This window comes from Ciona robusta, chromosome 10 (assembly GCF_009617815.1).
Source record: "Ciona robusta chromosome 10, ASM961781v2".
Classification (NCBI taxonomy): Eukaryota; Metazoa; Chordata; class Ascidiacea; order Phlebobranchia; family Cionidae; genus Ciona; species Ciona robusta.
In genome coordinates this window covers 3,645,602-3,659,919 of record NC_143244.1, presented here as the reverse complement: position 1 = coordinate 3,659,919, position 14,318 = coordinate 3,645,602, and the positions used below count along the sequence as shown (strand labels likewise).

The 14,318-nt window shown below is 35.8% G+C and overlaps 2 protein-coding genes across 2 annotated transcripts; both read right to left on the bottom strand.

Moving 5' to 3' along the window:
• Positions 1-756: 756 nt before the first annotated feature.
• On the bottom strand, positions 757-10,259 carry LOC149729632 (uncharacterized). The gene is made up of 13 exons (XM_089885852.1): positions 9,939-10,259; positions 9,584-9,676; positions 9,162-9,268; positions 8,571-8,658; positions 8,118-8,222; positions 7,480-7,737; positions 7,206-7,237; positions 6,585-6,767; positions 5,842-6,068; positions 5,281-5,334; positions 3,086-3,163; positions 2,639-2,707; positions 757-1,687 (listed from the first exon to the last, which is right to left on the bottom strand). The coding sequence occupies exons 1-13, from the start codon at positions 10,008-10,010 to the stop codon at positions 1,620-1,622; spliced, it is 1,434 nt and encodes a 477-aa protein (XP_089741978.1). The 5' UTR covers positions 10,011-10,259; the 3' UTR covers positions 757-1,619.
• A 997-nt stretch (positions 10,260-11,256) lies between these two features.
• On the bottom strand, positions 11,257-13,212 carry LOC149729631 (uncharacterized). Its single transcript, XM_089885851.1, has 3 exons — positions 12,908-13,212; positions 12,471-12,755; positions 11,257-12,045 (listed from the first exon to the last, which is right to left on the bottom strand). The coding sequence occupies exons 1-3, from the start codon at positions 13,205-13,207 to the stop codon at positions 11,788-11,790; spliced, it is 843 nt and encodes a 280-aa protein (XP_089741977.1). The 5' UTR covers positions 13,208-13,212; the 3' UTR covers positions 11,257-11,787.
• Positions 13,213-14,318: the final 1,106 nt, after the last annotated feature.

Here is a 14,318-nt window from a genome sequence, read left to right as displayed (position 1 = left end):
ATTCGACAAGGGGGGTAAAATGGGATACTCCAAATCATTGTTAAATTTGATTTATAAATAAATATACCATAATACATACACGTAAATAACACGAAACAATATTGTACTTTTGGCAATCACGTTTAAACATTCATTATCAGCCATACATAAAAAAAGAGAAAAATCCCCAAAAAAATTATCACCCACAAAGTAATATTCATGGTAACTGTAAGCTGGCACGAGGTGTTAAACCCGTGTGATAACGACTGTCGTTTTCCGGCCACGCGAGGATAAAGTAAGTTACATTCATTCATTCATTCATTCATTCATTCATTCATTCATTCATTCATTCATTTATTCATTCATTCATTCATTCATTCATTCATTATCTTGCCCACTGCTACAACTTTAACATATAACCTATAATTGCATACAGAAACTGTATTGTAAGAACTTTTAGTAAATAAGAATTTTTAAAATGTATTTAAACTTTTAATAACCCTAAACTTATACCTCTTCATCGAAATTGTTTTTGCTGCAAATTGGGAATTGCTATACTGTATTTAGCATAAGCCACTTCTTATAATTTTTGTGACTGAATTTCAAATACATTTCCCATGCATTATCTTGTATGTTGTCGTACAAAAAAATAATTAACTCAAATGTTTCTTCATTAGTTCACAGAAAACAAAAAAACACTTCGTTTTCCAAATTTACATAAGATTACCTCGTATATTATCAGATAAAATATATGCCACGAAAATAATATATATAATGTTGCTTTAATTGTTTTTTTTATTTTGATTGCACAGAATGAAAAAATCAATAATACAAGTAAATATTTAAAATGCGAAAACTTTAAAGGTGCTTTTTTTGCATTAATATTTTGTGATCGGTATACACATATACGTACTCACTAGCACATCAAATGCATTTACAATACAGAGCTTTAGTAACAAATATATAACATACAAAGAGCATATACACCTGCGAACAATGTAAAAATATATATAGAACAGTACGCCTTACCCGAAATGCAACTATTTATAAACAAAAAAAGTCTTTATAAAATAATAAACGGTCTTATAAAACAAATTAACAATATGAATGAGTTTCATCATATATGTGATTTTTACATTTATTTATTAACATTTAATTCCTTAACAGGGGCATACAAACGAAAAAATAAAGTTTATGTATTGCTAGAAATGCTTAAATGTAATCAAAAGGTACCACCTAAGTTTCAAACACTAAAACAGCTTCTGAAAAACTTGTCAAAACCGTAAATTCAACTGTTCGAGTAAAAAATCTACCGTGCAACAATGCATGCTGGGATTTCCCATAAGAAAAAGTGTCACACAACTTTGACCGTTTTTAGTTTTTACGCGATATTTTAAAAGCTGTTTCGTTTTTTAAAACTTTTGTGGTATCACATTTGAGCATCTCTGAGCCTATCTATTCACAAAATTTCATTTTTCGTTTGTATGCCCCTTGACAAAAATGTTGGCAATGAGAAAGTTGATTCAACTATGGCATCTATATATATATGACCGTTGATATATCAAATATACCAAGAAAAATATGGCGCACGTTTCAGCAGTTGATGAACAATATACAAGTTTAATCCGGTTTAAACTGGTTCATTCGTATGTTGATTCGTAGTCAGCTTCCTCGTTCGAATTCCAGTGACCAACCTCGCCCGTTTGAACTATAAGAACAAAAAAGGTAAAATGAACTGAAAGTCACCCTAAAGTAGATGCATTGTAATTAAATATGAGACTGACAATGCCATTTAGGCGAAATATACGCGATTGGAGGAGGGAAGATGGGACACTTTTTCGCTCTATTTCCCCGTCCGATTTGGTAGTAAACAAAAAACATTCAAAGAATTATAAAACAGTAACCTCACGACTTCCATAGACCGTTGGTAATTGTTTAAAACATGATCAGAATATTTGTATATGTGCTAAAGGTGTCACACATTCCCCACACTTCTATATCTTATATTATACAATTGGTTGGACTTGTTTTTTTTCTGTTACGTTTTCGTAGCACCAGATCCTGATTGTACTCGTTTACCCTATGAACTCTATGAGCAGTTAAAGTTAGTAAAGCTATTATAAGATACTTGTGGCAAACCTTATATTATCTTCTGCACTTTATGCGTAACTGTTTAGCGCAGAAAAACATGTATACGCGTCTCGTTGTTGAATTTAATGTAATATATAATTTTTTGACATGATCTTAGTTAATTAACTCCTTGCTTTTGCAACAGGCAATATATGTCATTACACTACTATACAATCACAAAACACATGGGTGATATTCAAGAAATCAATTACCATTAATATATATGGATGTTATTTGCTTTGTCCTCGCGTGGCCGGAAATGAAAGTCGTTATAACACGGGTGTTCTGTTTCATACACCTCGCGCCAGCTTACAAGCTACCGTGTAAGTTACTTTGTGGGTGATTGTTTTTTTTTATGTGTGGCTAATAATTTGGCATCCCACTTGTGACCGATGGTTTAGAGCAATGGGCGTTAAGTGTCTTGCCCAATGACATATACGCCCACAATGGTGGCAGCGACAAGCCATGAACCCAAGCAGGCAAGCGCGCTAACCACTTAGCTATGGCATGGTACTTATGTTCCACCTACCAGATAAAGTGGGGCAAGTTACTCCTCTAACCATTGCATGATTTCTCGGCTGAATGTTCGTGCTCGTGGCTGAAAAGATGACGATAAATTATAAGAAAGACTTATAGATAATAATTATGAGAAATGGCCCTAATGTAGCAATACCAAATTTGTGGTAAAAATTTTAACTTTTTCTGCAAGTTATTATAAATTTTTCGTTAATATAAGTTTGAAAACATATATAGGATACAATATATATCAATTGATGTAAAAAAATTAACAAAGACAATAGGTGCCATCTTACTCCAACCCGCTATATAATCTGTAAACGTATATTACGTGGAATCTCGTGTGTTCCTTACAACATATACAATAAGAAAGCACATAAAAGTCAATCGTTCAGCAAACAAGCAGCACAAAGTTTAACACACTCTGCTAGTTCAAACAACCACAATCTGTTTAACTTACTGGGAAAATTGAAACAAGTATCGGCTCTAACTATTCCATCGTTGGTGCGACTTCTCGCTTCGCTGAGCGGGTTTGGTTCTGAAAATAAGTTATGGTCTGGTTATATTGCTGAAACTGTACAAATAGTAGGGTAAAAACAGGATATGGTGGGGTGGGGAAAGATAGGACACATTTTTATTATATTTTCTCGTCTCATTTGGTAGTAAACAAAGAACATTCCAAGAATTATAAACGGTATCCGCACGACTCCCATGCTGGACCGTTTTTTTTAATTGTTTAAAACACGACCAGGGTATTTGGATATTATGTGCTAATAATGTCTTGTCTTCCCCATTCTATTGTATAATAAAATGGTGCTATAAATACACTATTTAGTTTTACGCTTCGCTGAAATGCTCAAGTTATATGGTTGAGCGTGAAGGCCAAAACAAAAGCATTAGACATGTCTGAAGTATCCAAAATTGCGAGAAATCACATATATGTATTGTAAATTTACAGCAAAAAAAAATTATAAGATCCAACACAGGACAATGTATCGCAGTAGCCAGTAGTTATCCCATAGAGAACTATTATATATATATATTAGTCATAATATGATTATCCATGGCCTATTAAATAAAGATATCTTTAGTTGGCCATGGGTTATCTTAGTGTGGTTTTGTTATGCTGTGGGGTAAGATGGAACGTGTTTAGCGGTTTTATAATTCCTTGAATATTCTTTGTTTACCGCCAAAGTTGGAACGAGAAAACAAAACAAAAAATGTCTCCTTCTTACCCCACCCTACAACAGTTCAGGCATTTATTAAACCAAGTAATAAAGCAGACATTTAAGAGTTGCAGTCACTTTATTTAATCTTACTGAATGTCTGTACGCACATTTAAAGCAAATATAACAGCGTTACCCTTCTAAATGAAAGTAATTTCACTTTAAGTAGATAGCAATAAATATTGGTTTAATAAAACTATATATCATTCCACGTTGTATATATTAACCTGGTGTAAGAGAAAAGTAAAATGAAAGTAACTTGGAGCAAAGTCCATTAAGGTTAATGTGGTGTCGAAATATTTACTGAGCGTGTTTACTGCAATGGATACGAAGTTTTAATGTCACCTTGATATTTTATGTTCATGAGTTATACGCGTGATCGGCTCGTGTATATCTGCGTTTCTTAAACTGGGGTAATTTACCCTTGGGGGTAAATTCCTCGTATTTAGAGGGTAAATGAGCTACCAATCGAAATCCACATCAGTTGATGGGACAGACAAAATGTACCAAATGTAGCACTTTATCAAACATTGAACAACTCGTTGCCAAAAAGTTAGCACATCCATCGCATTAAGTATAACTGATGTAATTAGTTGTTTTCGCTTTTTAATAAAGGAGCGCCATATTACATATAGTAGGGTTGGGGAAAGATAGGACACGTTTTCGTTCTACTTTTTCGTCCTATTGGTAGTAAACAAATAATATTCAAAAATTATAAAACCGTATCCTCACAACTCCCACAGATCGCTGTTAAGTGTTATAAAAACGATCAGGTTATTTGGATATTTTGTTCTAAATGTGTCCCGTCTTCCCCCACCCCACTATATTGGGAGTAAATCTGACAAGCAACTTGTTAAAAAGGTAAAGCATGCAAAAAAGTTTAAGAACCAGCACCTGTGTATGTGTATAATAGGGTGAAGGAAGACGGAACAGCTTTAGCACATAATATCCAAATATCCTGATTGAGTTTTAAACAATTAACAACGGTCTACTATAGGAGTCGTGAGGAAACGGTTTTATAATTTTTTGAATGTTATTTGTTTACTACCTAATGGGGCAAGAAATCCCATCTTCCCCCACACTGCTATATGAAACAAACTGCGCATTTTCAGGTTTATAGGAAACTTTCGTTATACTTTACCAAATTTGCAAGAGTTATACATGCGAAAACTTTAACTATGATATTGAATAAAAAATGACTTTGTTTGTTTTTTTGGGGGGGCACGTTAACGAAAATCAGAACAGTTAACCAAAGCGAAAATCCAGTGAGTAACGGTAAAACGACAGCCATTATAACCCGCTTATTTATTCACAACAACCACGCTTATTGATACACGTCACCGTACAGGCCATTTGCGAATAATATTTACAAACAAATAGTTTGTAGTTGCTAATTATATTTGCCTTCCCAGCATAATAATATACTTACCTCGTTGTAATGTGGAGGCGGATTCTGTTAGACTTCTGTTGCTTCGTGGAAAAACTAAATAAAAATAAGGTGATGTAAACTAGATATAATAGGGCGGGGTAGGATGGATACTATTTTAGTTTTTTATGCACCTCTATGTATTCTTTGAATGCTTATTAATTAGGAAATGTAAGAAAGTGCAAGTTTTGGAAGTAAATAAAACACATTCTATATTTTCAATTTATGATGCAATATTTGTTTGCTAATTTGTTTGGTTTTTTTTTCGTTTAGCCACCCTACTGTATACGAAATTCTGATTAGTTATAAGATATAGTGGGGTGGGGGAAGATGGGACACCTTTAGCACAAAATATATAAATATCCTGGTCGTGTTTTAAACAAATAACAACGGTCTATGAAAGTCGCGAGGACAAGGTTTTACAATTCTTTAAATGTTCTTTGTTTACTACCAAAATGTACGAGGAAATAGAATGTAAAGGTGTCCCATCTTCCCCCATCCTACTATGTTTGTTTTTTTAACGGAAAATGTATTTTCCTAATCTTTAATAACTCTATACATTACCTGCTGGTCGGGTTGCGATAAAATCCACGTATTGACGCTCTGGCATCTTTTTGATTTTCTTAAGAGCAATATATTTTCCAAGTGATGCAGATTCAAAGTAAGCAATGACGCTTGCCCACGACTTAAGTTCGGGATGTTTTTGATTGTTCGAAAGGTTGATGATGAAACGTTCACCTTCTGGTAAAAGTTCCATTCGAACTTTGAAATGCAGAAACTCTTCGGTAGAGCTGTAGAATTAAAGAAGTAAGTATTATAATCTATTAAAGCCCTTGTTGCCTATTCCTTCGGGAAAGCGGCGGGCTTCAAATGGGTGAGGTTCATGCGGTAGCATCCCGGGTATGGGGTAACGGGCCAGTATCGGACCCATAGCGTGCCACGCTGCAGGACCTCACCCACATAGAATAGAATAATATTCCAATTTATTCTATGAAAAGCTATTCTCTTATAGTTTATTTACTTTTGTTTTATACTCTCTAAGTTTTGAATGCGTAAATTGCAAGGAAGCAGATATATATAGTACTGTGGGGTAAGTCAGGACATCTTTAGCAAATAATATCCAAATGTTATATTCGTGTTTTAAACAACTAACAACGCCCTTATGGAAGTCGTGAGAATGCAGTTTTATAATTCTTTGTATGTGCTTTGTTTACTACCTAATGAGACGAGAAAACAGAATAAAAGGTTCCCCCTTTTTCCCGCTCTAGTATACTATGTAATATAATATACATAAAGTTTGTGCTTACAGTATATTTCCTGGAGACCAATTGAGCTGCTTTCCACGGTCTGGGGACTTAATGGAAACTGCATGCGTCCAAATATCACTCATCCCATTCGTTCGTCGTCTTACTAACATGTTCCCATACTCTTTGTTAAGCTCCAATACTTCTTGTGCATCTTGACGTCCAAGTGGTCGAGAAATAAACCAGCTGTAAAAACACAGGGAATGTAATGCGTGTGGTCGTTTGAAATATCGCATAAAGTAATCAAAACAACAAAAACGTATACTACGTGGAATACGGTGGTTTTCTGCGGTACGCAAATTCATTTTCGAAGTAGTTATTAAAATATCGCACTGATAAGACACCTTTAGCACATAGTATCCAGACACGGTTTTATAAATCCTTGAATGTTCTTTGTTTACTACCTACAATGGGGTGGGGAAAATAGAATGAAAAGGTGTCCCATCTTCCCCAACCCTACTACATAATGCGGATGTTTTTAAGGTTGCATGGGTTTAAATATTTCGTCTTGCTACTATATACCTATAATAATACATATATTGCTGTGTGGTTTGGGACAAGGAAACAGAAAACCTACAAAGTGGGGCAAGTTGGGACATAAAATTGAAAGAAAACCCGACTTACCTTGCTCCTTTAGGGCTTTGAAACGTTGGTTCCTAGAAAAGCAAACATTAATTTCATATATTTCCACAAAGTGTTAACTATGTACAGCACATAAATTCAATATCAATGTTATGCACATGCTTGCAGTTATATTTTTCTGCTAAATTGTGATTGGTGTACAGTAAAAACGGTAAAATTTAAAAAATAGCGGTCACACCACAAATAAAAGTGCATGTTTTTCTGGTATGTAAATGCATATTCGAAATAAAATGTGATATTTTATGTCCAGTCATACCATATGGTCGTGGCTCGCCCTTCGTTCAGCAACCGGCCTCAAACTTTGGGGTTGAAACGATAGATTTTTCGAAGGAACGTTGCTTTCTGAAACACGTCTCCTTGGTGCCGGCTTCCAATCTTTTACCTGTGCAATTGTAGAAGCCTCAGCGTGTATGGGAGATTTCAAGGGCGATTGCACAGCAGGCCACACGCTGTTGGATTCAATGGATGGCGACCGCATCGTGACGTAAATGGGATCCTCTTTTATCGTTAGAGTCTGAAATATGCCAAAGTTTTTAGTGCATGTTATTTAGCCGGCAAATGTAAAGTTGATTCCTTTAACCCAGTGGTCACTAATGGGTTGTCCAAATTATCAGCCGAACATAAAAAAATGAAAATAAAATCCCCTTCCCATAATAATCACCCAGCACTAAATAAAATACTTGGTAACTCGTAATCTGGTACGAGGTGTATATGAAACAAAATACCTGTGTTTAACGATTGTCGTTTCCGGTCACGCGAGAATAAATTAAGTTTCATTCATTTAATCATAAGAATTAACTAATATTGCAGTTTGCATATAGGTATTATTAAAAACGTGTTCCGACGTTGCCAAAGCTACCATTGGCATGTAAAGTACTTCCGCGGTACACTTACCGGTTTCTGCGGTACCCTATCCAGGGTCTCCAATTCTGTAATAATATCTTCTAATTGACGAACCTGCCCTGGCAAAAGGTTTGACGTATCCTCAGGCAGTCTTCCCTAATAAATAGAATAACAATTTACGTTGTACTGAAGCGTTTCTAAAAGAGATTTTCTTACGCCACAAATGTACGTATATAAATCTGTAATATATAATATTGTGGATGAAGATGAAACACTTTAAGCACATAATATCCAAATATCCTAATTGTATTTTAAACATTAACAACGGTTATAGGAGTCGTGAGGATACGGTTTTATAACTCTTTGAATGTTTTTCGTTTACGACCAATTGGGACGAAAAAAGAAAATGAGAAGTTGTACCATTTTCCCCACCCTACGATGCATACAGTTTTCGTACACTCGACATGTTATAGTTTTAAATCACGTATAGCACTTTATACTTACAAGACCACACGCAAGAAGAAATCTATACCATTCCTCTTGTTCATCAGCCTGAAAAGCCCGGATGCGAATTTCCAAAGGCGACCTCGTGCTGTTGAAAGTAAAAGATTACATTATTTGTGTGTGTTTATGTACGGAGCGTGGGGTTTTAGACGCTTTATCCTTACATGAGAAACTTTGAAAAAATATAGTATTTTGGGGTAAGCTGGGACACCTTTAGCACATAGTGTCATCGTGTTTTGAACAATATCAACAGAGAGTCGTAAGGATATACGGTTTTATAATTCTTTGAATGTTCTTACATTACTACAAAATGGGACGAGAAAATAGAATGAAAATGTGTCCCATCTTTTCTCCACCCTACTATATATATAAGGGTCGATATGGCTTTAATTAGGGTTGCAATTAGTACAATATAAGAGCGTTTTAAAATTGTGTATATTAAGTTTACGTAGAAAATACGATATTCGGATAGTATGCGAAAAAGGTGTTCCATCGTACAAAACAGTGCTACATTTTGTTTTTTGTAATATTAGGCAATGTGTGCCAAGGGTCCCATCTTAACCAAACCTACTTTATATTTTGTAGACCTACCTGAATTTGATTGAAATTGTGCTAATAGTGGAAAGATTGTCCTTAGCTCGTGTTGATAATTCTTTTGTTATTGAGTCCAGACCTCGAAGATCTATAGACCAATCAGCCTAGAAGTAGAATTTGCTATTTAGTTAAAAACAGCGATAAAAACACGGGTTCGACAGTGCCATTACTTTGGCCAGGACAGATAGTAGCAATATACCCAATTCATGGTCTTCTTTTGGTTATACAAATTGTAAGCACAAGGCTACATTACAAAAAAATCTGAAAGTATAACCGTGTACAACTTATGTGATAACTTGTAAGTAGGCAGAAGATGTGTGATACAGAACACGCGAAGATAAAAAATTAACATTCATTTATTCACACGGTCTTAATGTTCTACATGTATACAACATGGCCTCACGTAACAAAGTTTTTACCGTCTGTGATGCTTTGGACTTCGGTTCCGCACGAAATACGTTGAGTTGTCGTTGCTGTTCTTTTAGTTGCGCGTAACATTTCGTGTATATAGTCTGTAAATAACACATTTTTACATTATATGTACAGTAGGGTGGGGAAGATGGGACACCTTTTAAATTTTCTCGTCTCATTTATCAGTAAACAAAGAACATTCAAATAATGATAAAACTATATCCCCACGACTTCCATAGACTGTTGTTAATTGCTTAAAACACGGTCAGGATACTTGGATATTATGTGATAAAGGTGTCCCATCTTCCCCCACCCCACTATAGTTAATCTTTTGTAAAATTTATTTTTGCTATATAAACTTACTGAAGCAATGTCGTGTCCTTTTATGTAAATCCACCCCTGTGTGCAGCAAACGCTTGCTATCGTTGCAGGCATACTTTAAAAGTATAAATAAAACAACACATACAAGCAGTTCTAGCTGTACTAGTGCGAAAAAGATATGATAAAATGGTTATACAAGTTACAATATATACAAGTAAGTACTGATACCTTTGATTACATGCTGACGGTAGCCTAGTTCTTAACTTTCGTTATATTGTATGCATTGGCGTTTAAAACTACTGCGCATCCGTTATAATATAATGGTGTAATGTTTCCTCGTCAAAATTTTAACAACACTGCGACACTTGATTTGTTTGATCTGTGGCTATTGATTCACCCAGTACGAAGAACCTTGAATGAAATCAATATAATGAATTCTCTCTTGTAAATCTAACTCAATTATAACTTATGCGTGCTATTATATGTTTTCGTTTCTTCTTATTATTTTGTTACTATGACCAATGTACTGAACCAACGGTCTATACTAACTTTGTACTGAACCAAAGTTAGACTGAACAGATAATAGTTGCGCAAGTATAGTGTATTGCTTGTCTGTCTACTGCATTATTACCACGGTTTCTTAATAGTCTCTATTTTTGCATCACAGCAAAACGAAGTGTAAACCATGTACATAATACGTTAGCAGCTCAAACGTATATTTATATATTCAAACGGTCTTACCAGGCTACTTTATATTATTTTAAAAGTCTGAAGATTGAAGAACACATTTCCTGGTGTTTTGGGTACAGTTTCGGAAGAATAGTTTCGGAAGAATACGTTTCCTTTTCGTTGCTATAACTGCGCTTTTGAAATATGACCTCAAAAGTGTACAAACCTGTCTTAATGTATAGAACTGATTTAAACTTAAGTATAAAACTATATGACGGATCAGTTTACAGTATATATAACCTGCCCCAAGGTTGAAAGTTGGCATCGACCTCAAGAGTGTTTGTGAACGCCTGAATGGCTTTGGTCGTGATCTAACCGGCCGTGACGTTTCGTTTTATTGTATGGGGCCTTTCCAAAGCCATGAAAGAGAGAGAGGGAAAGAAAGAAAAATATCGTAGAGTGGGGGAACACGGGACACTTTTAGCATATAACATCCAAATATCCTGATCGTGTATAAACCATTATCAACGATCTATGGCAGTCGTGAGGATACAGTTTTATAATTCTTTGAGTGTTCCTTGTTTACTACCAAATGGGATAAGAAAATAGATAAAAATGTGTCTCATCTTCTCCCACCCTGTTATATAAACATAACTGGGTTGTTTTTGATGAGTGTATTACACTCGTGGTATACGTGATGGGTTCGTTTTATTTAGTGTCCCTTTGAAAGGGTGGTATAACAAAACAAATCAAGGTGTTCGCATAAACTAAGGAGCTCACAGTAAACACAACATTGCACAGTTTCATCTTCGGTCGTCGGCGGAATAAAAGTTACAACAGGTAAAATCTCGAAATGTGGGTAAAAACCGCGACCTTTTTACAGCTTGAGGCGACAGAAATCAATTAAATGATTAAAAAACAATGGTATTTAAATGAATTAAGACACCACTACGGCGTTGCATTTGGTTGCAATAAAGGCAAAAAATGACGTTTTCATAGTCCGTGTGAAGTTAATGCGCGGCAGCGTTTATCTTCCAATACATGTTACGTTTCAAATGTTTTCAACACGTCGTCTTAAATAAGTGGATATATAAGCTACTTTTGTATGCATTACACGTCAGCTATAATATTATGGGGCATTTGCCTTTCCACGAATCGTTCCGATGAAAATCCGTCTGGTGCTGCAGAACGTCGTGCTGCCACGTTATCATAGGCCACGTATTCATGTGTATCTTCCATACGGAGTATAGTTACATACATCAAAGATAGATTTTCCCGAATCTGGCGTCGACCGCGACAGTTGGGGCGAGTTTTTCGGCGACAATGATTCATCATGGAGTACACTGATATTTCGACTCTCCCCAAATCTAGCTGCACAACTTGCGTTATTGTTCCGCTTTTTCCGACATCGCGAACGGAAACGAGCGGCAGATTCGCCGAGTTCCGCCGCCACTGTGATCGTTGCCTCGTCAAACCGAACCTGTCCCAATGAAAATTAAATACTTGTCTCGATTTATTTCCTAAATATTGCAAATATTATATAGTGGGGTGGGAAAGAAGGGACACATTTAGCACAAAACATCCAAATATCCCGACCGTGTTTCAAACAATTAACATTAGTCTAGGAATCGTGAGAATATAGTTTTATAATCCTTTGAATTTTTTTTGTTTACTACCAAATGGAAGGAGAAAATAAAATGAAAAGGCTTCCTATCTTTTCCCACATACTCTATTTTAACTATAAGCTTAAAACAACTTTGTGGTTATTATTACATTCAAAGGCGGACAACGTACATCTCTATTATAGTAAACATAAAAAATAACAGTTCGTTAAAAATGCCACCGGATCATTGCTAGTAGGTAACCTCACAATGCATAAGAAATAATAATTTTCAATACACTTACCGTTCGCCGCTTTCGTACTACGCTTGTTGTGTGAGGCAAGGAAGACGACAGGTCCACTGAACTCGCGCAAGATTCTCCATCGCTGCTTTCATGAACCCCTACATTCTCGCAGCTGCGGATCCGCTGGATGTCACTAGTGTGTCGTAATTTTATCATCACGTGCTTAAAGTCGTTTGAGGGGCGGGGCAAAGTGGGCGAGTCGTACACGCTATCGCCAACAGACCCGCCCAGACTTGTACTTTGCTGAAATTCCGTATCTTCATGGATTTCTTCAACACGATGAACCTGTGTAATACAAATATGTAACGTCTTGAATTCATTCTATTTCGACTTCGAGTTTCCTTATTAAAAAGAGTTTTACACTTAAATACACCGCGTATCGTCTACGAACCTAATACATTTATTTATCTGCTTTATATAAACCTGATTTATGGTACCTTTAGCGTCGGTATACAAATAGGCGAGCTTGCTTCAATTTTGTCTTTCAGGACGTCTTTTGTCATTTTTCCTATAATTTCTTTTGTAGGAATAGCTGAAGGCTTATATTCCGAATCAGAACGTTTACTAAAATTATCCCTCTTCTGAAAACGGGATAGTTCGTTTCGTTCTTGGCTCGTAACAACTTTATCGCTAACAGGGTTGCAGTTACTGAATTGATAAAGCGTCGTGTCGAACGCTTTTGTAACAACGTCAACCACCGCTCGTGTGTCCATTGTTCTATCGTCCTCTGACGTCATTCGCGGAGGGCCGATCGTCGTAAACAAGTCAGTTTCACAGCGATTGGATCGGCGTCTTAGTAGGCACGTAGAATAAAGCACCGATCGTTGTATGTTGATCAAAGATTCCGGAGACGCCCCCAGATCGTATTCCTTTTTGCTTGTTCTATAAGTTATGTTTACTACGCGTTCTTATCTGCTATGGCATCCGTATCTTTAAAGGCACCGAATGATACCTTACACTGAGGAATCACTCTTAACTTAAAGTTTAACCTGTAATGGATTCTGTACATATTTATCACATTACATAATTCGGACTCAAGTCTAGCCAAAAACGGTTACAGCGACAAAACGTTACAGAATTAATTTCAAAATAAAGAAAACAGAAGTCTTGATTCAATGGGACTTCAAAAGCGATCATCAAAACATGTTTTCGCGCCCGGGCTGCGAGTCAATGTTTAGTTTTCCTTCCCTTTCCCCACTTCAAACGGTAACAGGTCGCTTGTTCATTTATATACCAACGACCATCAGTGACGTTTACAATGCAATGTTCAAGCGTATCGGATGTAATAACAAAAGATAAATGTTTGAGAACGTTTCATTTTCGTGTTTGAGCTAGGTATAATGTCAAGGATTTATTTCATTAACAATACATAGAAATATAAAAAATATTCTTCGAACAGTAAAGGGTATATGTGCTTACACTTATAATAACAGAAAATTGACAATAACTTTTAATAAATGGTATTTCTACAGTATATATTTTGCATATAGGCCACTTCTCACAATTTACATTAATAAAAAGTGTGTGTAGTTTACTACATCAAAATTTGGATTCGAAAATTCTACCGCTTAAAAGTAATTTGTTAACAACAATCAGTTTGGTTTCGCCGACTTTGGTTTTCCTACTAAGTTAGAATTGTTATTACAGGTGGGCATACGTTGCCAAAGCAAAACCTATATCGCCGCATAAAGACTATAACGCCATTGAAAACATCCATATCATAGTTATTTTAGTTATGCCCTTATAAATAGCATAACCTACATTTAATCACGTATACTTGGAGGCCGAGGACCTATTTTCCAGGCTGCCTGTTATTGAAAACAGATGACGTTTTCACGTACAGCTCTT